Here is a 23751-nt window from a genome sequence, read left to right on the forward strand (position 1 = left end):
CGGAACACACGGATCCGTGATTTATGGACCGCAAAACCAACACGGTCGTGTGAATGCTCCCTTAAAGTGAAAAAAAAAATAAAATAAAAAAATTCCCTAGACATGTTTGATATCACCGCATCTGTAACCACCTGATCTATAAAACGGTCATGTTACTTTCCCCGCACGGTGAACGGCCAAAAAAAAAAAAGATTAAAATTTAAATTTTGCCCACCTTACTTCCCAAAAAAGGTAATAAAAGTGATAAAAAAAGTCTTATGTACGCCAAAATAGTACCAATCAAACCGTCACCTCATCCCGCAAAAAATGAGCCCCTACATGAGAATGGCCCAAAAAAATAAAACTATGGCTCTGACTAAAACATGATTTTTTGGTTTCAAAAATGCTTTATGTTAAATGTAAAAAAATAAATAAAAAGCACACATTAGGTAATCGCCGCATCCGTAAGAATCTGCTCTATAAAAATACTACATGACCTAAACCCTGAAGTGAACACAAAAAAACACACACACCACCTTACATAACAAAAAGTGTAATAGCAAGCGATCAAAAAGTCATATGCCCCCAAAAAAGTGCGAATCAAACAGTCATCTCATTCCACAAAAATCATACCCTACCCAAGATAAATCGCCCAAAAACTGAAAAATCTATGGCTCTCAGACTATGGAGACACTAAAACATGATTATTTTGTTTCAAAAGTGAAATCATTGTGTAAAACTTACATAAATAAAAAAATTTAAAAAATAGTATACATATTAGGTATCGCCGCGTCCGTGGCAACCTGCTCTATAAAATACCACATAATCTAACCTGTCAGATGAATGTTGTAAAAAAAAAAAAAAAAAAAAAAACCTGATCCAAAACAGCCATTTCTTATCTTGCCTCACAAAAAGCACCCTAAACTAGTACCAACAAAACTGCCACCCTATCCTGTAGTTTCTAAAATGGGGTCACTTTTTTGGAGTTTCTAGGGGTGCATCAGGGAGGCTTCAAATGGGACATGGTATCAAAAAAACTGTCCAGCAAAATCTGCCTTCTGAAAACCGTATGGCATTCCTTTCCTTCTGCACCCTGCCGTGTGCCCGTACAGTAGTTTACAGCCACATATGGGGTGTTTCTGCAAACTACAGAAACGGGGCAATAAATATAGCATTTTGTTTGGCTGTTAACCCTTGCTTTGTTACTGGAAAAAAAATGGATTAAAATGGAAAATTTGCCAAAAAAGTGAAATTCTGAAATTATCTCCATTTGCATTAACTCTTGTGGAACACCTAAAGGGTTAACGACTTTTGTAAAATCTGTTTTGAATACCTTGAGGGGTGTAGTTTCTAGAATGGGGTCATTTTTGGGTGGTTTATATTATGTAACCCTGACAAAGTGACTTCAGACCTGAACTGGTCCCTAAAAATTGGGTTTTTGAAAATTTCTGAAAAATGTCAAGATTTGCTTCTAAACCTTGTAACGTCCCCAAAAACTAAAATGTCATTCCCAAAATGATCTAAACATGAAGTAGACATATGGGGAATGTAAAGTAATAACTATTTTTGGAGGTATTACTATGCATTATAGAAGTAGAGAGGTGGATAAGGTCTTCAAAAAACAAAAAAACTATTAGATTGTACTCTGGTCGGTAATGTGGGAATAAGTTAAAGTTAAAAAATAGATGCAAATAAAACTAAATATGCAAATTGATTAAGGCAGGTAAGGTGACAGGATCTTCTGAAGATTATGGGACATTTGAACAAAGAATGTTAAAGGTTAGGACTACTGTGCAGAATGAACCCCATCCTTTACATAGTGTTGAGTGCTCAGTGCAGTGTCTTAAGCAAAGACCCTTCACTCCCACCCTCTCCCTCCTTCCCCTTTCAGTCTTGCAACCTTTTAGAGTCCAGTATTGATGTTCCATGGTAATTCCCATATCACTATACATCAGCTTCACACCCCCTTATGCATATCTCATATACAGTTGCAAGAAAAAGTATGTAAACCCTTTGGAATGATATGGATTTCTGCACAAATTGGTCATAAAATGTGATCTGATCATCTAAGTCACAATAGACAATCACAGTCTGCTTAAACTAATAACAAAGAATTAAAGGTTACCATGTTTTTATTGAACACACCATGTAAACATTCACAGTGCAGGTGGAAAAAGTATGTGAACCCCTAGACCAGTGATAGGCAAACTGCGGCTCTCCAGCTGTTGCAAAACTACAACTCCCACCATGCCCTGCTCTAGGCTGAAAGCTGTAGGCAGTCTGCATGCTGGGAGTTGTAGTTCTGCAACAGCTGGAGAGCCGCAGTTTGCCTATCACTGCCCTAGACTAATGACATCTCCAAGAGCTAGATGGAGTGAGGTGTCAGCCAACTGGAGTCCAATCAATGAGAGGAGATTGGAGGTGTTGGTTACAGCTGCCCTATAAAAAAAAAAAAAAAAAAAAGAAAAAAAAAAAAACACACCAGTTGTGGGTTTTCTTTTCACAAGAAGCATTGCCTGATGTGAATGATGCCTCGCACAAAAGAGCTCTCAGAAGACCTACGATTAAGAATTGTTGACTTGCATAAAGCTGGAAAGGAAAGGGTTATAAAAGTATCTCCAAAAGCCTTGCTGTTCAGTCCACGGTAAGCCAAATTATCTATAAATGGAGAAAGTTAAGCACTGCTGCTACTCTCCCTAGGAGTGGCCGTCCTGTAAAGATGACTGCAAGAGCACAGCGCAGACTGCACAATGAGGTTTAGAAGAATCCTAGAGTGTCAGCTAAAGACTTACAAAAGTCTCTGACCTATGCCAACAGCCCTGTTAGCGAATCTACGATACGTAAAACACTAAAGAATGCATTTCATGGGAGGATACCACAGAGGAAGCCACTGCTGTCAAAAAAAAAAAAAAAAAAAAAAAAAAAAAAAAAAAAAAAAACACACCATTGCTGCACGTTTACAGTTTGCACAAGAGCACTTGGATGTTCCACAGCAGTACTGGCAAAATATTCTGTGGACAGATGAAACCAAAGTGGAGTTGTTTGGAAGAAACACACAACACTATGTTAAGAAAGAGGCACAGCACACCAACATCAAAACCTCATCCCAACTGAAATATGGTCATGGGAGCATCATGGTTTGGGGCTGCTTTGCTGCATCAGGGCCTGGACAGATTGCCATCATCGAAAAAGGAATTCCCAAGTTTATCAAGACATTTTTCAGGAGAACTTAAGGCCATCTGTCCACCAGCTGAAGCTCAACAGAAGATGGGTGTTGCAACAGGACAACGACCCAAAGCATAGAAGTAAAACAGAATGGCTTAAACAGAGGAAAATACGCCTTCTGGAGTGGCCTAGTCAGAGTCCTGACCTCAACCCGATTGAGATGCTGTGGCATGACCTCAAGAAAGCGATTCACACCAGACATCCTAAGAATATTGCTGAACAATTCTGTAAAGAGGAATGGTCAAGAATTACTCCTGACCGTTGTGCACGTCTGATCTGCAACTACAGGAAACGTTTGGATGAAGTTATTGCTGCCAAAGGAGATTCAACCAGTTATTAAATCAAAGGGTTCACATACTTTTTCCACTTGCACTGTGAATGTTTACATGGTGTGTTCAATAAAAACATGGTAACATTTAATTCTTTGTGTTTTATTAGTTTACGCAGACTGTGATTGTCTATTGTTGTGACTTAGATGAAGATCAGATCACATTTTATGACCAATTTGTGCAGAAATCCATATCATTCCAAAGGGTTCACATACTTTTTCTTGCAACTGTAATCACATTCCTCTGGCACGACTTTGTCCAACCTTGGAAAAAAAAAAAAAAAAAAAAACAACGTTTCTCACACCAGTCTTACGGTAAGCATCCATACTTCCCTTCCTCAGGGTCTAGTCTTGTTTGCAATAGTGTTGCTATATATCACCTATGTTTAAGTAATATTGTAGTGTTTTATCCACAAGAACCATATTACATCGAACTTTTTAATAGAGCCCCTCTTCTGATAAACATATCTTTCCAGCCTTAGCGTATGTACCCCATGTATTAGTTCTTGCAGCGTTGGTGGTAGTGTGTCAGTCCAGTGAAAAGCAATACTTTTCCTTGCCTGGTATAAAATGTGCATAATGGCCATTTTTTTCTTTTTTTGCCATACCTGGCAATACTTTGTTACATGTTAATGGCGTAACTTCTATATTTGATTTGAATACGTTATTTATAAATTCCACCACTTCTGTCTAATATCTCCTAAGTTTAGGGCAGTTCCACATTATATCTATAATGCTGTGTTCTGGTGCCGGAGTAATGCTCTCTTTTTCTTGGGTTTGTATAGCATGTCTAAGTTGTAGATATAAATAAAAAAAACTTGTGCGGTACACTGTATATAAAACTCCTTTTGTATTTGTGCAAATTCTTTTAAAGTGTTAGAGAATAAATGGGCCATCCTGTTGAGACCATATCGCTCCCACATCGTAGTTTCTGACAGTCTATTTCTTTATACATATAATTGGGCCATATTGGGGTATATACACTGTATATCCAGATATTTTAGCTATAGTTCTGGCTTTCCACCAAATTTTGTGTATTACACCCAATATCTGATATCGGTTGCCTTTACTGTGAAAAGTACCGTCCGCCAAGGCAGATATTAAGCATAGTCTGCCAATAAGATGTTTCACCATTTTCCCAGCCCCTGTGTTGTCATTGAGCTGCAATATAGTATACCCAAGTGTCTGGTACGGCTAATCCTCCTTGTGTTTTGGGTCTCTGTAGTGTAGATCGTTTTATGCGTGGGATACCTTTTTCCCCCATATTAGATCTCTAAAGATCGAGTTAACCCTATAGAAGAACCTAAGTGGAATCCACGTTGGTGCATTGAGAATGATATATAACAGCTCAGGCATGAGAATCACTTTGATAAGATTAGCTCTGTCAATCACAGTAAGGAGGTAACTTGGTCCATACCTGTATTTTTTTCTAAACCAATCCAGTAACGGTATCAGATTTAGTTCTTCAAATTCCCTCGTATCAGCCTATATTCTCACCCCCAAGTATTTGAATGATGTGACAACTCTAAGATCCATCTCAACTACCGGAGTTAAATTTCCCTTTTAAGATAGAGGCATTATGACAGATTTTGACCAGTTTATTGTCAGTCCAGACAATTTGCCAAAATCATTGATGACTTTAATAGCTTCTGGAAGAGATGTTTCCCATTCCTCTAAAAATAACAGTAAATCATCCGCATATAATGCGACCTTTTCAGTGTGATTTCCATATTGAAAACCCTTCACTGAGCCTGCAGTTCACAGGGCTTCAGCCAAAGGCTCCACTGCCATTGCAAATAGCGGCGACAGTGGACATCCCTGTCTTGTTCCCAGTGGCTGATCCAGAAGGGGGGGAGCAACGGGGCGAAATTCCCCCCCCCCCTCCCCGAGCTGGTGGCGGCAGGGCACAGGGAGATGAGCGCTTCCATTGTGTAAGCGCTCATCTCCATAGTCATCTGTATTGCCGTACTCAGGACAGCGATACAGATTACTGTGCTGAGGCAGGGGAGGGAGAGGCGTGTACCTTTCCCTTCCTCTGAAAGGCTGCAGGCACTGGTGCCTGCAGCCTGTCAGAGGCCAGTGCAAGCCGGAAGAGGAGGTAAGAAATACTTTTACTGGCACATGGGGGGGCCGTTATTACTGGCACATGGGGGGGCAGTTATTACTGGCACATGGGGGGGCAGTTATTACTGGCACATGATTGGGGTGGTTGCTCTTGTTACTGGAACATTAATGGGGCATCTACTGAGGCCACAAAGAAGGGGTATTTTATATGGGGTGCTCTGTACAGTACAATTTTAAACTGGGGCACATTATGGTCGGTACTATGGGGAAGAGGGGAGGGGAGTACTATGGGGTCATCTACGGGGGCACTAAGAAGGGGTATTTTATACTTGCAAATTATGGGGGACACTGAGGGCATCTACTGGAGCATTTTATACTGGTACATTATGGGGGGCACTAGGAGGAAGGAGAGTGTGGAGCACTATGGGGGCATTTACTGGGGGCACTATGGGGACATTAGCTCACCTGGGTCATTACAAGGGGGTATGTTTTGCACATTATAAAAGGAGAATTATTTCTACTGGGGGGGCATTATGGTGGGCTTTATTACTCCCCATGGTATGACCCCCTAGTAGCAGCACCAGCCTCTCCCTGCTCTGCTATCCCTCTGCCCCTTCTCCAAATCCTTATTATGAAATCTTTCTCATTAGGATAAAACACATCAGCTCCGCCAAGCCCCCCGGTCAAAGTGTTGAAGTGGCATCCGAGATCCCCAAGGGCTAAGCCAAGTAATTGTAAGTTTTCATGTGGAATATGTTTGTTATACACATATAGCATACACTGTACCACACAATATACAGTATACCGCTACACTGTGCCACACAATATACAGTATACCGCTACACTGTGGAGTCTGTTCTATAAGCACCATTGTTTTGTGGCGGCGGACAGAAAATAATCTGGAAGTGCCCCTCCAGAGACCAGGCTCTGGATCCGCCACTGCTTGTTCCCCTATATGTTTGAAACGAATCTGACAGATCACCATTCACTCTCACTGATGCCTTGGGGTATGTATATAATAATTGTACCCATTTTATGAACTCCGGGCCAAATCCCATTCTCCTGAGTACTGACCACAGGTAATTCCATTCCACACTATCAAATGCTTTTGCCGCATCTAGACGCGACCGCCGCGTCCGAGGTGTGATCCTGACTTGCCTGAATATTTAAATACAATCGTCTGATATTTACCGATGTTGAAATATTTGACATGAAGCCGGCTTGGTCAGTGTGAATGAGAGGTTACTACCATATTTAAACGGTTTGTCAGCACTTTTGCCAATATCTTCACATCCACCGTAAGTAAAGGTAAGGGTCTGTAGGAATCTGCTTCTAAAACATCTTTGCCTGGCTTTGGTAATGACACAATTATGGCCTTATTCATAGATGGCGGTAATCTGCCCGATTCTTTAGCTTCCTTACATACTTCCAATAACTGGGGTAAGAGTATGGAAGCATATGTTTTATATATTTATGCCGGTATCCCATCTTACCCTGGGGCTTTATTAGTGGACATATCACTCAAGGCTATTTCCATTTCCTTTATCGTAATAGGGCCATCCAACATGATTCTTTGTTCCTCAGAGAGGGTATTTATATGTAATGGTTGAAGGAATCTTTGTAACTCCTCATCCGATGCCCACATTTTAGCTTCATATAGAGAATAAAATGAGTGCATGATTTTGAGTATTTGCTCAGGTGATGTATGAATGTCCCCTTCCTTGTTTTTAAGAGCAGCTATATATGTTGTATGTTGTTGGGCTTTTGAGATCATTGCTAGCAATTTGCCTGCTTTTTCTCATACATAGTAAGTTTGTTTTTGGAAAAAACTTTTATTTTGTGCATTTAGTAATAGGTTGTCTAACTTTTTTTGTGCCTCCTGCCATTTCCTTTCAAGCGTCACGTCAGGAGTAACAATGTACTCCGCTTCTGAAGTCTCCACCTCCTTCAATAACTTCTGTACCGTAATCAGAGATTAAGTTTTTTTTTTTTTTTTTATTAATGTCAGCTATTAACCCTCTCTGGAAGGCTTTCATCATATCCCAGACTATTAATTTAGAGGCTGTTGGGCTATTATATACAAAAAATTCCCTCCGTTTTCCCCCCAATTCCACCAATATCTGGCAGTACGTGCAGCTAATAGGTGTTAAATTTCCATACTTTATTGCCCCTCTGTTGGGGGGCAAGAAATCAGCTACATCCACCACTGGACAATGATCTGAAATTCTGCGTGGTAAGTATTCCACACTTTGAATAAAGTGTCCCATACTCTCATCAGCCAGTATCAGATCTATCCTTGACAAGGATTTAGGACTACTAGAATAACACGAGCACTGTTTAGTTTGCGGATGTTTCATTCTCCAGTAATCTAACAGAAAAACTTCCTGCATCAATTTTCCAAAGGAAGGGATTCTGCCTACTATAGGTTGTGAACCCTCACTCATTCTGTCCATGTCAGCATGTAGAACACTATTGAAATCTCCCAATAGTATAACGTCTTGAACACTTATCACCCGTCGGGAATATGGCAGTGGGACATATATACCTATTATGATGCATTGGGTAGTGTAGATTTTACATTGCAAACATATAAATCTTTCTTCCGTGTCTATTTTTTGGGATAGACAAGTAGACAGTATATCTTTGTTAACTAGGATGCTTACTCCTCTCGCATATGTAGAGTAAGTAGCATGATAGCAGTGTCCAGCGCACGGAGGACTAAGTAACGAGGTTTGATCATTCAGCAAATGTGATTCCTGTAAACATATTAATGGATGGTATTGTTTTATACTATTCAGTATTGCCCTTTTGCTGTCCTCTTTTACCCCTCTGACATTCCAACTCCGAAACCTTATTTTCCCTGCCATACTTGTACTTTTTATACATATTTATCAGGTATGACCACACGATACTAAACTCAGGAGGGTGTTTCCTTAATGCATAGTATTCAATCTCAGTTTCACCACTTCTTATCTGAACTACCATGGTTGCAATCTCTGAACAAATAGGACAGAACTCCACCTTAACTGTTTTGCCTCTAAAAAGACAATTGTGCCTCAACCTCCACAACAGGTCCCCACTAAAACACTGTTAGCTGGCCCGTTGGATAAAACACCACCTGTTGAGGACAAGCACAATTAGGTAATTTAACCTTTGCTGCCACAAGGTGGTGCCAGTGAATTTGTTAACTAACTTTTTAAGGGTACTTTCACATTAGCGTTTTTCTTTTCCGGCATTGAGTTCCGTCACAGGTGCTCTATACCGGAAAAGAAATGATCAGGCATATCCCCATGCATTCTGAATGGAGAGTAATCTGTTCAGTTTGCATCAGGATGTCTTCAGTTCAGTCGTTTTGACTGATCAGGCAAAGGAGAAAACCGCAGCATGCTACGGTTTTCTCTCCGGCAAAAAAAACTGAAGACTTGCCTGAATGCCGGATCCGGCATTTTTTCCCATAGGAATGCATTAGCGCCAGATCCGGCATTCAGAATACCGGAATGCCGGATCCGTCCTGCGCAGAACAGTAAAAATGTGAAAAAAAAAAAATGTACAAGACGGATCCGTCTGTCCGCATTACAAGCGGAGAGACGGATCCGTCCTTACAATGCATTTGTGAGACGGATCCGCATCCGGATCCGTCTCACAAATGCTTTCAGTCAGCGGCAGATCGGCGGGCAGTTCCGACGACGGAACTGCCCGCCGGATCACACTGCCGCAAGTGTGAAAGTAGCCCAACACTTAACTTATTTTAACAGTATATAACTTTTATGTATGTTCAATGCCCATCTGCCTTGCCCCTCTGCACCTAATGACAGACATATGGACGTGATTTAGCTAGTATTTAAATCTCTATTGCACACATCCAACCTTTACCATCTTTAACACTACCCTCCAATCATGCTCATACATACAGATCATCATACTGTGTACGGAGACCGTATCAATGCCGAAGCTTATTCGCTATCATTTCGGATGGTTTCAGCTGTCGTTAGTGTCGATCTAACCCCCTCAGCGCATCTTTTGGATCTTCATGGAATGCTGTATTCCCCAATGCGACTACTCTCAACTTGGCTGGATAAATCATGGAGTAGGATATATTCAACGCTCTGAGTCTTTTGATGTCTTGAAATTTAGCTCTCCTTTTTTGTATTTCTTGGGAGAAGTCGGGGAAAAGTGCCACCTTCTGTCAGTTGATGGTGATATCTCGCATTTCTCTGGCTTTTCTTAAGAGAATGTCCCGATCTTTATAATGTAATATTTTCATTAGTACTGGCCTTTGAGGTGCACCCGGCAGAAGCGGACGAGTTGGGACCCTGTGGGCCCTTTCTACCGCAAAAAGCGGTGTTAAGTCTCTTCCCCAAATTTTTCTTTTAACCATGTCTCAAAAAAGTCCATAGGGTTATGCCCTTGAGATTTTTCGGGCACTCCTACCAGTCTGATATTGTTGCGGCGGGAGCGAATTTCCAGATCCTGTTTAGCCGCTATTAGAACTATTAATGGGCGCCCCTGCATCCGCCTCCCTCTCAGTTTCAGATTCTGTATTTATGTCCTCCTGCTCTTGTACTTGCCCTTTTAGCGGTCCCTTGCCAGCTTGAGCTGCCGATGTTCTGGCATATTTCTCTAGCTTCGCAGCAGTATCTCTGTACCTCAGCTGCACAGCTCTGTTGGCTCAGAGTTGCTGTTCTGGTGCCATCTTGGATTTCCCCATCACTCCTTTAGCATCCTTTTTCATCTTCATGACCACCGGTATGTCGTCCCGCTGTATACCAGAGGGGTTACGGGTGTCCAAGGGTTATTTATTGTACCTTTTTAGCACGGTATTAGCTTGCCTTCAGGATGAGTTTGCTAATGGTGTAGGGGAGCTTGGCAGCCGCGCGTCCCCTCACCTGCCTTGCTTAGCTCCGCCCTCCCTAAGCAAAGATCTTCAGTTGTGCTGTCATATTGCTATAGGAAATCCTCCTTACACGCAGCTATTACACTTTATAATAGGTCATTACAGGTTTGCAGTGGGGGATGATTAGTTTGGGTGGTAGGGGTGATCATTTTAGCAATATTGAATATATTGCATTGAATGTAGGTTATTATGTGACCATATTACTGCCATCAATATTGCAATTTCCCCGTTTTAAAGGGGTTATCAGAGTTATGAATAAATAAAAATTATAAAACTCATCAGGACTTATATACATTAGTTAAGCTTGATTTCTTAAGAGAAAAACCCCATACTTACACCTTTGCATGGTTCTGTTCATGCTTTGTTTACAAGCTGTGGGGGCGTGAAATAATGCCTGAGCTCTCCCTTATGAATATTTGTGGGCGTGAATAATCAGACCTTCCCCTCACCCTGCTCTGCACATCCTAACTTTGCATAAAAATAAACAGTCACATGATCATCTCCTAGCTCACACAGGCAGAATCTCTTCTAAGATCTAAGCTATATGACACCTACAGTCTATATAAAAAGTCTACACACCCCTGTTAAGATGTCAGGTCTCTGTGCTGTAAAAAAAAGGTTGGTCTTTCCTGAAATGTTTAGTCGCATCCCACAGAAAAAGCCATGGTCCACAGAGAGCTTCCAAAGCATCAGAGGGATCTCATTGTTAAAAGGTATCAGTCAGAAGGGTACAAAAGAATTTCCAAGGCATTAGATATACCATGGAACACAGTGAAGACAGTCATCATCAAGGAGAAAATATGGCACAACAGTGACATTACCAAGAATTGGACGTCCCTCCAAAATTGATAAAGACAAGAAGAAAACTGGTCTTGGAGGCTACCGAGAGCAACATTAAAGGAGCTGCAGGAATATCTGGTAAGTACTGGCTGTGTGGTACATGTGACAACAATCTCCAGTATTCTTCATATGTCTGGCCTATTGGGTAGAGTGGCAAGACGAAAGCCTTTTCTTAAGAAAAAGATCCAAGCCATGCTACATTTTGCAAAACATCTGAAGTCTTCCAAAAGAATGTGGGAAAAGGTGTTATGGTCTGATGAAACCAAGGTTGAACTTTTTGGCCATAATTCCAAAAGATATGTTTGGCGCAAAAACAGCACTGCACATCACCAAAAGAACACCATACCCACAGTGAAGCTGGTGGTGGCATCATCGTGCCAAGGGGCTGTTTTTCTTCAGCTGGAACCTTAAAGGGGTTCTGCACTTTCATTTAACTGATCTATCCTCTGGATAGATCATCAGCTTCTGATCGGCGGGGGTCCGACACCCGGGACCCCCGCCGATCAGCTGTTTGAGAAGGCAGTGGCGCTTCAGCAGCGCCACGGCCATCTCACTGTTTACCGCCGGCCCACTGATGTCACGACTAGTATTAACTAGCATGGGCGGGGCTAAGCTCTGTTCACTTGAATGGAGCTTAGCCGCACTCACGCTAGTTACTAGTCGTGACATCAGTGGGCCGGCGGTAAACAGTGAGAAGGCCGCGGCGCTGCTGGACAGATTTGGAGTGTTTTTGCCAAGAAGAGTGGGCAAATCTTGCCAAGTCAAAATGTGCTATGCTGATAGACTCCTACCCAAAAAGACTTAGTGCTGTAATAAAATCAAAAGGTGCTTCAAGGGGCGGAGCCTAGTGGCGCATGGAGTAGGACGCACGCCGCACTAGCTCCGGCAAGTATCCTGTCTATAATACCTAATACGGTGGCGATCTATCCTTAAAACACCTGAAGGAGCGGGGGACATAGCCAGGAAGCGGTCCGGTACAAGAAAATAGCACTATGCCTGCAAAAAGAGGCAAAATGCCGAGCCGGCAGGACAGAGGGACACGATCCCAAGATGGCGCTGAGGAGGAGGAATGGCCTGACCTGAGGGCGGCGGTGAGTCAGGGAGCTGCAGCGCGGCTAGAGGGCTTCGCTCACAAGTCACACCAGTCCCCCAGCCATGTATGGGGGGAAGGAGAGGGCACCCTGGCACAAGTGGAGGAAGGCTTAGGGGAGCAAGATGGCCCCTGTAAAGATGACCAGCATTCCCCGGTTCAGCATGAGGGGAGGGTGAGTTCTAGCCTGTGCAGCACTGAAAAGGGTCTGCCAGTGATCAATGCCCCTGAGCCCACCTTGAAAGATGTGATGGCAGCTATTGCCAGTTGTAACGTCACCCTCCAGAATATGATTAATATTGAAGCCTAAAAGCGGACATATCCATTATCAGTCATGACCTGCATAAGGTGGCTGAACGCACCTCAGAAGTAGAGAGGAGGGTCTCGGATCTGGAAGATGGGGCTGTTACCCTACAGAGAGAGAGCTGGGCTGCGTCAAAGGATATAGCGGCGCTTTATGCAAAAACAGACGACCTTGAAAACCGCTCTCGCCGCAATAATATTAGGCTGGTGGGCATCCCTGAGAAATCTGAGGGCCCAGAGGCTATTGAATTTATTGAGAAATGGCTCGCGGAAAAATTCAGTGATAGAGGACTCTCTGCACTGTATGCTGTTGAACGAGCACATAGGGTCCCCACCAGGCCTTTGCCGCCAGGACGTCCAATACTGGCTAAAATCCTGCACTATCGAGACAGACACTATACTGAGGGCTGCAAGGTCTCATCCCGATTTAAAAATCAATGGGGTACAGGTGTCTGTTCCCAGACTATTCGTCGGATGTACAGAAAAAGAGAGCTCGTTTTGTGGAGATTAAACAGAGGCTGAGAGAATTGCAAGTACAGTATTCCATGATGTTCCTGGCCAGGCTCAGAGTGGTGGCGTTTTGATCCGCTGTGTTCTTTGAAGACTCGGATGCTGCGGTCAAGTGGCTGGATCAAAATGAGCGTCGCCTTAGGATTCCATCAACAGACACCAGAGACTGTTGGACATTCCTGCTCCGGATTGAAGTTTTGATGTCCCCTGGACTGTCCACCCACCGTTGTGGACATTTTCTTCTGTCTTTAGCCGGTTGCTGGAGACACTCTGTGGGTAAAGCATACGCCCTTGGTTGCGCCCCACCTTCTTAATGTGCCCGAGTACGGTATCGTGCTGGATGCTGTGCTGCTTCAGGCGCTGTTGGGCCTGGTTCACAATGTTGGCCCTGAGTTCATTACTGAATCTAACTATGCTGCATATGTTTATTCTCTGGGGAGGGAGGGGGGAAGGAGTTAGTGGGGGTTAATACTGTCAAAGGTGCTATTGATGGCAATTCTAAAATGCTGAAACGTACAGTCCTTTTATACCTTGTCGGGGGAAATGGAGAAGAGATGGGAGTCTGTAATCTGGTGATTAACATTGTTTCTCCTTGGAGCTGCTGGGAGGCGGAGGTGTGAATCTCAAATGTACTTTTATGTATGTATGCATTCTTATGGGACCTGCTACGAGAATACTTAGCTGGAATGTGAGGGGAATGGCGGATGCTACAAAGAGACACGGTCTGTTCCGTTACCCATCTAGATATCAGCCGGCAATAATATGCTTGCAAGAAACGCATATGACCAAACAATCTATACATGTTATGCAAAAGCCGTGGCTGGGTTATTTGGTGCATTCCGTCTTCTCCTCGCATTCCAGGGGGGTTAGTATCCTAGTTCATAAGAATATCATATTTGAATGCCTCAGGGTATGTGTGGATGAAGAGGGAAGGTTTATAGGAGTGCATTGTGTGGTCCAAGGGATGAGAATGGTGTTAGCGACAATCTATATACCCCCACCATTTTCCTCGGTGCCTTTAAGGAAGCTTATGGAGTTTATGGCAGAATTTTCTGAACTTCCAATGTTAATAGTGGGAGATTTCAACAATGTACTTGACAGCTCGCTTGATAGATGCCAGATCACACCTAGTGGTAGTAGTACGGGTGAAACCTCGTTTGCAAGAATACTGAGGGAAGTAGGTCTGATGGATGTATGGAGAGACCCACCCCCTGGACAGGAAATACTCGTGTTGCTCCTCGACCTATGGCTCCCTGTCGCGTATAGATCTGGGTCTGGTAAATGCTCATATGTTTCCGTTTGTACAGAACTCAGAATATCTCTCTAGGACCCTATCTGACCATTCCTTATTTAGCATCACCCTTGATATATCTGTGACAGCCAGGCCGGGGGTTAGATACTGGCGATTAAATGCCTTTTGGTTAAAACTGATGGGTGACCCGTCCGATATGCTTCAATCCCTTAGGGAATATTTTTGTATAAATGAAGGGACTGCGTCTCAGATAGTCGTTTGGGAAGCGATGAAGGCCTTCCTCAGGGGATCCCTTATTAAAAAAGTCAGTCGGATTAAATCTAAATCTAGAGAACTTGATCTGCAGAAACATGATAACATGAAGCTAGCGGAGGAAGCTTTTGTGTTGAATCCTTTTATCCTAACAAGCAATACCTTAAAGGCTAGGCAGGAGGAGTTGAGGTGTCACCTCTTGGAGGTAGCAGAGAGGAAACGACTTTTACAAGCAGCAATTTTTTACTGAAGGTGAGAGTGTAGGCCATATGCTCTCGGTTATCGCGAAAGCGCAACAAGGGTCACAATGTATATCTGGCCTGTTAGATGCTGGCGGCGTCCTCAGGCGTGATACTGACAACATTTTGAATATACTGAATAATTTTTATTCCTCTCTGTATGCTTCCAAGGTGACGTGTTCAGATGAGGATATTGACGCCTTTTTAGCCACATTAAATCTCCCTAAGCTTTCCAGGGAAGACAGTATGCGGTTAGAGGAGCCGATTGAGTTAGAAGAATTGAAGGCGGCACTGGCTGCTATGGCTAATGACAAGGCTCCGGGTTTGGATGGGCTTCCGGCAGAAGTATATAAAAGTCCTTTGCGGAAGTGTTGCTCCCGGAACTTCTGAAGGTATTCAATTATTCCAAGGAGAAGGGGGTGCTACCTCTGTCTATGCAGGAGGCAGTAATAGTAGTCATTCCTAAGCCGGACAAGGATCACTCTCTCCCTGACTCATATAGACCGATATCATTACTCTCCACTGATGTTAAGTTGCTTGCAAAGGTCTTGGCCATGCGTCTGTCTAAAGTGATTGTCTATCATACACTGACCAGACTGGCTTCATGCCTCAGAAATCAACGTCAATATTAGAAGAGTGTTTGCCAGTATTCAACTTCCAGCTGATAATGTTGGAGATAGAGCTATCCTTTCCTTAGACGCGGCCAAGGCCTTTGACAGCATTGAGTGGAGATTCCTGTGGAGAGTTATGGCATATATGGGATTTGGAGAGGAGTATATATCCTGGGTCCGGGTGCTATACTCTATTCCCAAAGCATGTGTCAGGGCGAATGGAGGGGTGTCCCCCAAGTTCTGTTTGGGCCGGGGTACTAGACAGGGGTGCCCGCTGTCGCCTCTGCTATTTGCAGTTGCGATTGAGCCATTAGCTGCAGCGATTCGTAAGTCACCGGACATTCGGGGGTTCCAATATGGGACAGTTAATAATAAAGTGGCGATGTATGCAGATGACACTTTGCTTTTTCTGGGGGACACAGGTCCATCTTTGGAAGCGGCTATGAAAATCATTGATTGCTTCAGAGACCTGTCGGGTCTGACTTAACTGGAGTAAGTCAGCGATTATGCTGCTTGACGGGCAAGTGCAATCGCAGACAGTGCGAGACAGAAGTATTCCATGTGTAGCGACCTTTAAGTATTTGGGTATCCATATATCCCCTAGAATCCGAGGCTTTTGGCGCCTCAACTTTGACCCGCTGGTTATTAAATTTCGTAACAAAGCTAAGGCATGGTGTAAGCTATATCTGTCGGTGGCGGGAAGAGCTAATCTCATTAAAATGGTGTTGATGCCTCAGTTACTCTATGTGCTACATAACTCCCCGGTCTGGCTGTCAAAGTCCAAATATGTTCCAATCAATGCTACTTTCAGGGAGCTCATATGGCGGAAGGGGCAACCGAGAATTAAGCTTGAAATGTTGCAATATCCTAAAACAGAAGGGGGCCTTGCAGTCCCAAACCCCTGGGTGTACTTCCTGGCTGCACAATGCCAACATTTTAAGGGGTGGATAGAACTGGAGTCGAGTGAGATGTCGTGTCAGTTGTTTAAACATTGCTTGCCCTCTAATGACCTACTGCTGATCCTTGAGACTAAGGGGGCCGGGAAGAGTGGTCCGATGGGTGATTTGGGATACTTGATGCAGTCCGTGTGGAATAGGGTCAAGCTCCTGAGGGGGGTTTTCGGCAATACGGAATACACTCCACTGTGGGACAATCCTGTGCTGCCGGAATTCCTCTCCCTGTCTGATTTTGGGGCATGGAAAAGAAAGGGTATTCTGAGGTTGGGCCACCTTTTGGAAGAAAAGAAGTTCATGTCGTTTACCAGATTTCAGGAGAAGTATGATCTGCCTAGAACTCACTTTTATAAGTACCTTCAGGTGAGACACGCATACAACTCCACATTTAAGGGTACAACTGTGGTGGCAGGGAGAGATGCTGCATTGCACCAGATCCTGTCCAGGGGGGGCGAGGAGAGGTATGATATCCTGTATATATAAGCTGTTGCTTGATAAGTTTCTAATGTCACACCCGCTTGCGGCTAAAAGTAAATGGGAGAAAGATGTTGGCGAATTAACTGATGACCAATGGTCCGACATACTGGAGGCGATACCTCTCTTCCTTGAGTGAAGGGCGTAAACTCTCGCAGCTGTTTATTGTCCATAGAGTCTACAAAACACTGTTTTTTTTGTTTCGTATAGGGTTTAGACCCACGGATGAATGTCCAAGGTGCTCTGCGGTTTCTGCAGATTTGTTGCATATGATGTGGACGTGCGAGAGGTTAGGGAGATACTGGGAGTTGGTATCTCAGATAATACAGGACGTTTACAAGGTACGGATACCCTCTGACCCTAAAGTGTGTGTGTTAGGATATGTCTCTGAACTGGCCACCGGTCAGGTGCATAAAATAGCTATAGGTAGAATGTTATATGTTGCTAGAAAGTTAATCGCCCTACATTGGATACAGACAGCGCCGCCAACCCTAGGCGAATTCTTAGTGCGGTTGACACGATGTTGAGTTATGAGCGGATGGTGTACCAGAAGCGTGAATGCCCAGCGAAATTTGAAAAATTATGGGATCCATGGCTGTCGTTTTGACGTCTGAATAGAAATGTTTAACAATGTGCCTTTGTATTTTGCAGGTTAGGGTGGGATGGGAGGGGTGGGAGGATTGGACTGAAACTTGATTATTACACATAGTTTGGTATCCTTATTGTTATTAGCCTTATGGACAATATGTCTCTTTGTCATCCTTGTACGTAATGTGTTAAAATGTGTATTTTACACTGTAAAATGTTCAATAAAAAATGATCTGATTCAAAAGGTGCTTCAACAAAGTATTAGTTTAAGGGTGTGCACACTCATGCAACCATATTTTAATTTTTATATTTTTTCTTCCCTCTACCTAAAAGATTTCAGTTTGTTTTTCAATTGAGTTGAACAGTTTATAGGTCACATTAAAGATGGAAAAAGTTCTGAAATTATTTATCTGTCTTTTTTTACCACACAGAAACCTGACATCTTAACAGGGGTGTGTAGACTTTATATCCACTGTATATGCAGCCAAGCTCTAGGGCAGCTATATGCAGCCAAGCTCTAGGGCAGCTATATGCAGCCAAGCTCTAGGGCAGCTATATGCAGCCAAGCTCTAGGGCAGCTATATGCAGCCAAGCTCTAGGGCAGCTATATGCAGCCAAGCTCTAGGGCAGCTATATGCAGCCAAGCTCTAGGGCAGCTATATGCAGCCAAGCTCTAGGGCAGCTATATGCAGCCAAGCTCTAGGGCAGCTATATGCAGCCAAGCTCTAGGGCAGCTATATGCAGCCAAGCTCTAGGGCAGCTATATGCAGCCAAGCTCTAGGGCAGCTATATGCAGCCAAGCTCTAGGGCAGCTATATGCAGCCAAGCTCTAGGGCAGCTATATGCAGCCAAGCTCTAGGGCAGCTATATGCAGCCAAGCTCTAGGGCAGCTATATGCAGCCAAGCTCTAGGGCAGCTATATGCAGCCAAGCTCTAGGGCAGCTATATGCAGCCAAGCTCTAGGGCAGCTATATGCAGCCAAGCTCTAGGGCAGCTATATGCAGCCAAGCTCTAGGGCAGCTATATGCAGCCAAGCTCTAGGGCAGCTATATGCAGCCAAGCTCTAGGGCAGCTATATGCAGCCAAGCTCTAGGGCAGCTATATGCAGCCAAGCTCTAGGGCAGCTATATGCAGCCAAGCTCTAGGGCAGCTATATGCAGCCAAGCTCTAGGGCAGCTATATGCAGCCAAGCTCTAGGGCAGCTATATGCAGCCAAGCTCTAGGGCAGCTATATGCAGCCAAGCTCTAGGGCAGCTATATGCAGCCAAGCTCTAGGGCAGCTATATGCAGCCAAGCTCTAGGGCAGCTATATGCAGCCAAGCTCTAGGGCAGCTATATGCAGCCAAGCTCTAGGGCAGCTATATGCAGCCAAGCTCTAGGGCAGCTATATGCAGCCAAGCTCTAGGGCAGCTATATGCAGCCAAGCTCTAGGGCAGCTATATGCAGCCAAGCTCTAGGGCAGCTATATGCAGCCAAGCTCTAGGGCAGCTATATGCAGCCAAGCTCTAGGGCAGCTATATGCAGCCAAGCTCTAGGGCAGCTATATGCAGCCAAGCTCTAGGGCAGCTATATGCAGCCAAGCTCTAGGGCAGCTATATGCAGCCAAGCTCTAGGGCAGCTATATGCAGCCAAGCTCTAGGGCAGCTATATGCAGCCAAGCTCTAGGGCAGCTATATGCAGCCAAGCTCTAGGGCAGCTATATGCAGCCAAGCTCTAGGGCAGCTATATGCAGCCAAGCTCTAGGGCAGCTATATGCAGCCAAGCTCTAGGGCAGCTATGGTGATAGACCATTTGATGACCCCAAAAGGTCCTTTTCCTCCCAGGTCCTTAAAGAATGAAGACGAGCCGGGCAAACAAGTGGATGAGGGAGTTTAATTTAATTTTTTAACCCCTACAGCCCTAATTCACTTAGCATTCTGTATTAAGAATGCTATTATTTTCCCTTATAACCATGTTAGAAGGGAAAATAATAAAGATCATGTCCCCATCCCGATTGTCACCTAGCAACCATGCGTGAAAATCGCACCGCATATGTGCATGCTTGCAATTTTCATGCATTCACTTCTATGGGGCCTGTGTTGCGTGGAAGAAAAAAAAAAAAAAAACAATATAGAGCATGCTGCGATTTTCACGCAATGCACAAGCGATGTGTGAAAATCACTGCTCATTTGCACAGCCCTATAGAAAAGAATGGGTCTGGATTCAGTGCGGGTGCAATGCATTCACCTCACACATTGCACCCGCGCAGAAAACTCACCCTTAGTGTTTTATTGTCTCAACCGAGTGCTGAATGGACAGCTACACTGCTCAATACTGTTTAAAGGGAACCTGTCACCCTTTGTTGAATTAAAGTCTATAGTAAAACAGACTATGTGCCCTTTGCCCCAAAACTTTCCCCATAAGATTCTCTATAGGAATTGAAAAAAAATAAAAAGTATTAGAACCAGAACAGGTGTTACAAATATAATGAAATAAAGATACATGAAATATTTTTCAAGCATACAGAAAAAAAAAAAAAATGTGAAGGAAAGCCTTGTAGAGACAACAGCATGGAGCTAGCATACCTCTCCCTTCTTTAAGGCATCCTGGATTTTTCTTTCAAGGCCAGTTGCCTGCTCCTCATCGGTGGGGATACCTAAAGCAGAAAAAATAAAAATAATAAAAATAAAAAAATGTTTAAGCACAAGACATGCAGAGTAAAATAAAAATCAGAGTAAGGATAGGGTTAAAGGGATATGTTTTTTGCTAAAGTGCTGACAGCCATGTAACAAATTTTTTTTTTATAAAAATACATGTCATCCCCCCTTCCCTGATTATATATAAATAAACAAAATCTAAACATAATTGGTATCGCCTCCTCCAAGAATGCCGGAGTTAATAAAATATAGAAGTATATATTTATCTGGTATAATGAATGCCACAAAAAAAAAAAAAGGGTATACGATATGCCCCCATTGTCTGATAGGTGAGGGTCCCAGAGGTGGGACTGAGAACTGAGTGGGGAAAGCGCAGCCTCCCTCCATTTATTTATTTCCATGGGGCCGCCGAATATAGCTGAGCGTTGGCTCGGCCATTTCAGTCGGCCCCATAGAAATGAACGGGATCGGTGGCTGCACAAGCTCGGTGCGCTCCCATTTACAAGTATGGGGAGAGCGCTTGGTAGTGGCCGGACCGTGGGGAACCTGGGGTCCTCCAGCCACCACTCTCCCTGCTCCATTCTTGTCGAAGGCCTAGCGATATGCCCGCATTGTCTGTGATGGGAATTCCCCTTTAAGGCCAGACAAACATGAGCGAGCCGAGTGTGAAACTCACAGCGTGTGTCCTCTGACAGGATCGTACAGTATTAGGGCTCATGCACACGACAGTATTTTGCATTCAGTATACTGGCCTTTTTTTGTTCAGTATGCGGTACATCTACTGAACCATTCATTTCAATGGTTCAGCAAAAAAAAAAAACTGAAGTGTCTCCGTGTGCATTCCGTTTCCTTATTTCCATACTGTTAAAAGATAGAACATGTCCTATTACCCGCAAATCACGTTCTGTGGCTCCATTCAAGTCAATGGGTCCGGAAAAGAAAAACAAACAAAAAAAAAAACAGAACACATACGGAAATGAATCCGTATCAGTTGCGTTTTTGCTGAACCATCTATTGAAAATGTTATGCCCAGCCCAATTTTTTCTATGTAATTACTGTATATGCCATACGGAAAAACAGAACGGATCCATAAAAAAAAATGGACTGCAAAACACTGAAAAAGCAATACGGTCATGTAAAAGAGGCCTTAGGGCTCAGGCACACTGCTGCCGTTTTGGTCCGCATCCCATTGGCATTTTTGCAGATCGGATGCGGACCCATTCATCTCATTGGGGCTGCAAAAGATGGACAGCACTCCGTGTACTGTCTGTATCTGAAAGTCAGTTCTGGGGAAAAAAAAAAAATGGACAACAGGCCCTCAGCTGGTATCAGTGTTCTGCGGATCCGCAATTTGCAAACAGCTATGGCTGTGTGCATGAACCCTAACCCTTAAGGAGTTTTGAAAACTACTGAACACATACATGTATACAGGGTTAACTCGCTTGTGTGAGTCTAGTCTAAAAAGGTGAACAAAAGTTTTACAAACTCTAAAATGGTATTAAAGACTACAGATCACACCAGCAAAAAAAACAAAAAAAATATTAATCATGATAGATGGAAAAAAAAAAAGTTATAGGCGTCAGACTAGGGCAATGCAAAGCAGAACACGTCACACTTAAGTATTAAAGGGGTTCTCCGGGCTTTTAATATTGACGACCTATCCTTAGGATAGATGATCAGATCTGCAGGGGTCCGACACCTGGCACCCCTACCAATCAGCTGTATGAAGGGAAGGCTGGTGCTGTGTACGCACACCATCTCACTTCCTGCTTCTATGTCTATGGCGAGCAGGAAGAGAGACAGGAGACGGCTCATGCACACCTTCCCTTCATACAGCTGACCTGCCTGGTGTCGGACCCCCGCCAAACTGATATTGATGACCTATCCTGAGGATAGGTTAATATTAAAAGCCCGGAGAACCCCTTTAATACAAGAAGTAAATACGTTTGATATTGCTGCAGAATATCTGTTGCATTGCATTTCCCCCCCCCCAGTTCCACCCATTCATTTTTTCCTGCTTCCAAATACATTGCATGGATATAAGCGATGCCATTACCACAACTAGTCCCCAAAATATAAAAGCTGTTAGGGTAAGTGAATAGAAAAATAAAAGTTAGAGTAACTAAACTTTTGAACTGCAAATCAGAACAGAAGCAGAAACACTACTGAAACAAACAAAAAAAAACTGATCTGTTTAAAACAGACCGCAAAATACAGAAAAAGCCATACAGTCATGTACAAGAGGCCTTAGGGAGGGAAAAGTGGAATAAAAAATAAATAATTAATAAACTATATTACAAGAAGTGTTATTAGGGCATTGGGGGCAGGTTAAGAAAAGTTTATACAAAATTTAAATTTCTCTAAGAAAAGTAACTCAACTTTTGTATATATTTTTCTTAACCTGACCCGAATGCCCTAAAAAGCTATGACTCTTGGGGGGAGGAGGAGGACATGGCCACAGTGTCCAGGTAACTAAGTGACCGATGACATTTCTATATGGCACCTGGCTGGAGGAGAGCCCCGTGCACACGGGGGAGGCTTCGTGCACAAGGTCACAGTCCGGGGAGGAAGGCGTCACCTGCTCAGCGCCTCCAGCATTGGAGAAATAACGCAGAGTACGTGCAGATGGGAGGTGCGATTTCTCCAGCCCCGTGCACTGCCAGTCACGTACACAGCCCATGCCCTTCACACGGCAGAGGGCACCGGGGCCCCCAGAACGTCTCCCCTGCACACAGCACGTCTACTCACGAGCCCACACGGATAAGAAGCGGTTCCCGCACTCCTGTCATACCCACCCCCGGCGCTCATTGCTCTAACGCATGGTCTGCTGAGGTCCACGGTCCTGGGATAAGCCGCAGCCCGGGCAACAGAGCGACGGAAAACCTGGAGAACTCTCCACGAAGCCATGACTTGTGCAGTAACACTTCACGCCTGACAGCCACTGCTACAGTGACCAGTGGGCGGGCCCGAGTCCTGTCACCGGGTATTTATACTCGGAGACCATACCAAGCGCACGGGGGGCGGGGGACCGTTATAACGCCTGCAGAGGCAGTGAACAGGTCAGTGAGTGCGGTGACGTAGTGCGCTGTGCTCGCTGGTTAAATGCTTGTGCTGTTATGGCGAAGCGGATCACTGACGGGTGCAAACACCGTTGTGTCCTAGTATCGGCAGCCCGAGGCTACATGCACACTGCCGTGTTTTGGGTGCGGATTTTGTAGCGGTTATGCCACAGATTTCGCCCTACGCATTGCACGGGGTCAAATCCCAAATGAATATCCTGTGAAATGATTGACATTTCGCAGATTCTGTCAAAATCTGTCACATATTCCGCGGCGGATCTTGATGCCTGTGTAGTGAATAGGGAGCAAAGTCGCTCCTCACTAACAAAAGGATCGGGCAACTGAATACAACCTGCCCAATCCTTATCAGGAGGGCGTCACACATCAGACCAGGGATCAGCAACCTCCAGCACTCTGCCAGCTGCTGTGGAACTACAACTCCCAGCATGCACAC

The 23751-nt window shown here is 44.1% G+C and overlaps 1 protein-coding gene across 1 annotated transcript in view; it reads right to left on the reverse strand.

The window, feature by feature from the left end:
* LOC121005102 (cytochrome c oxidase subunit 5B, mitochondrial-like) overlaps window positions 1-23207 on the reverse strand; it is a 36745-nt gene extending 13538 nt beyond the window's left edge. The window contains exons 1-2 of the mRNA XM_040437658.1: window positions 23034-23207; window positions 20167-20237 (exon numbers count right to left, since the gene is read on the reverse strand). Of these exons, the coding sequence (XP_040293592.1) occupies window positions 20167-20237; window positions 23034-23145 (183 nt within the window). The 5' untranslated portion in view covers window positions 23146-23207. The remainder of the gene's footprint in view (window positions 1-20166; window positions 20238-23033) is intronic.
* Window positions 23208-23751: the final 544 nt, after the last annotated feature.

The sequence above is a fragment of the Bufo bufo genome, chromosome 6 (genome assembly GCF_905171765.1).
Source record: "Bufo bufo chromosome 6, aBufBuf1.1, whole genome shotgun sequence".
Taxonomy (NCBI): Eukaryota; Metazoa; Chordata; class Amphibia; order Anura; family Bufonidae; genus Bufo; species Bufo bufo.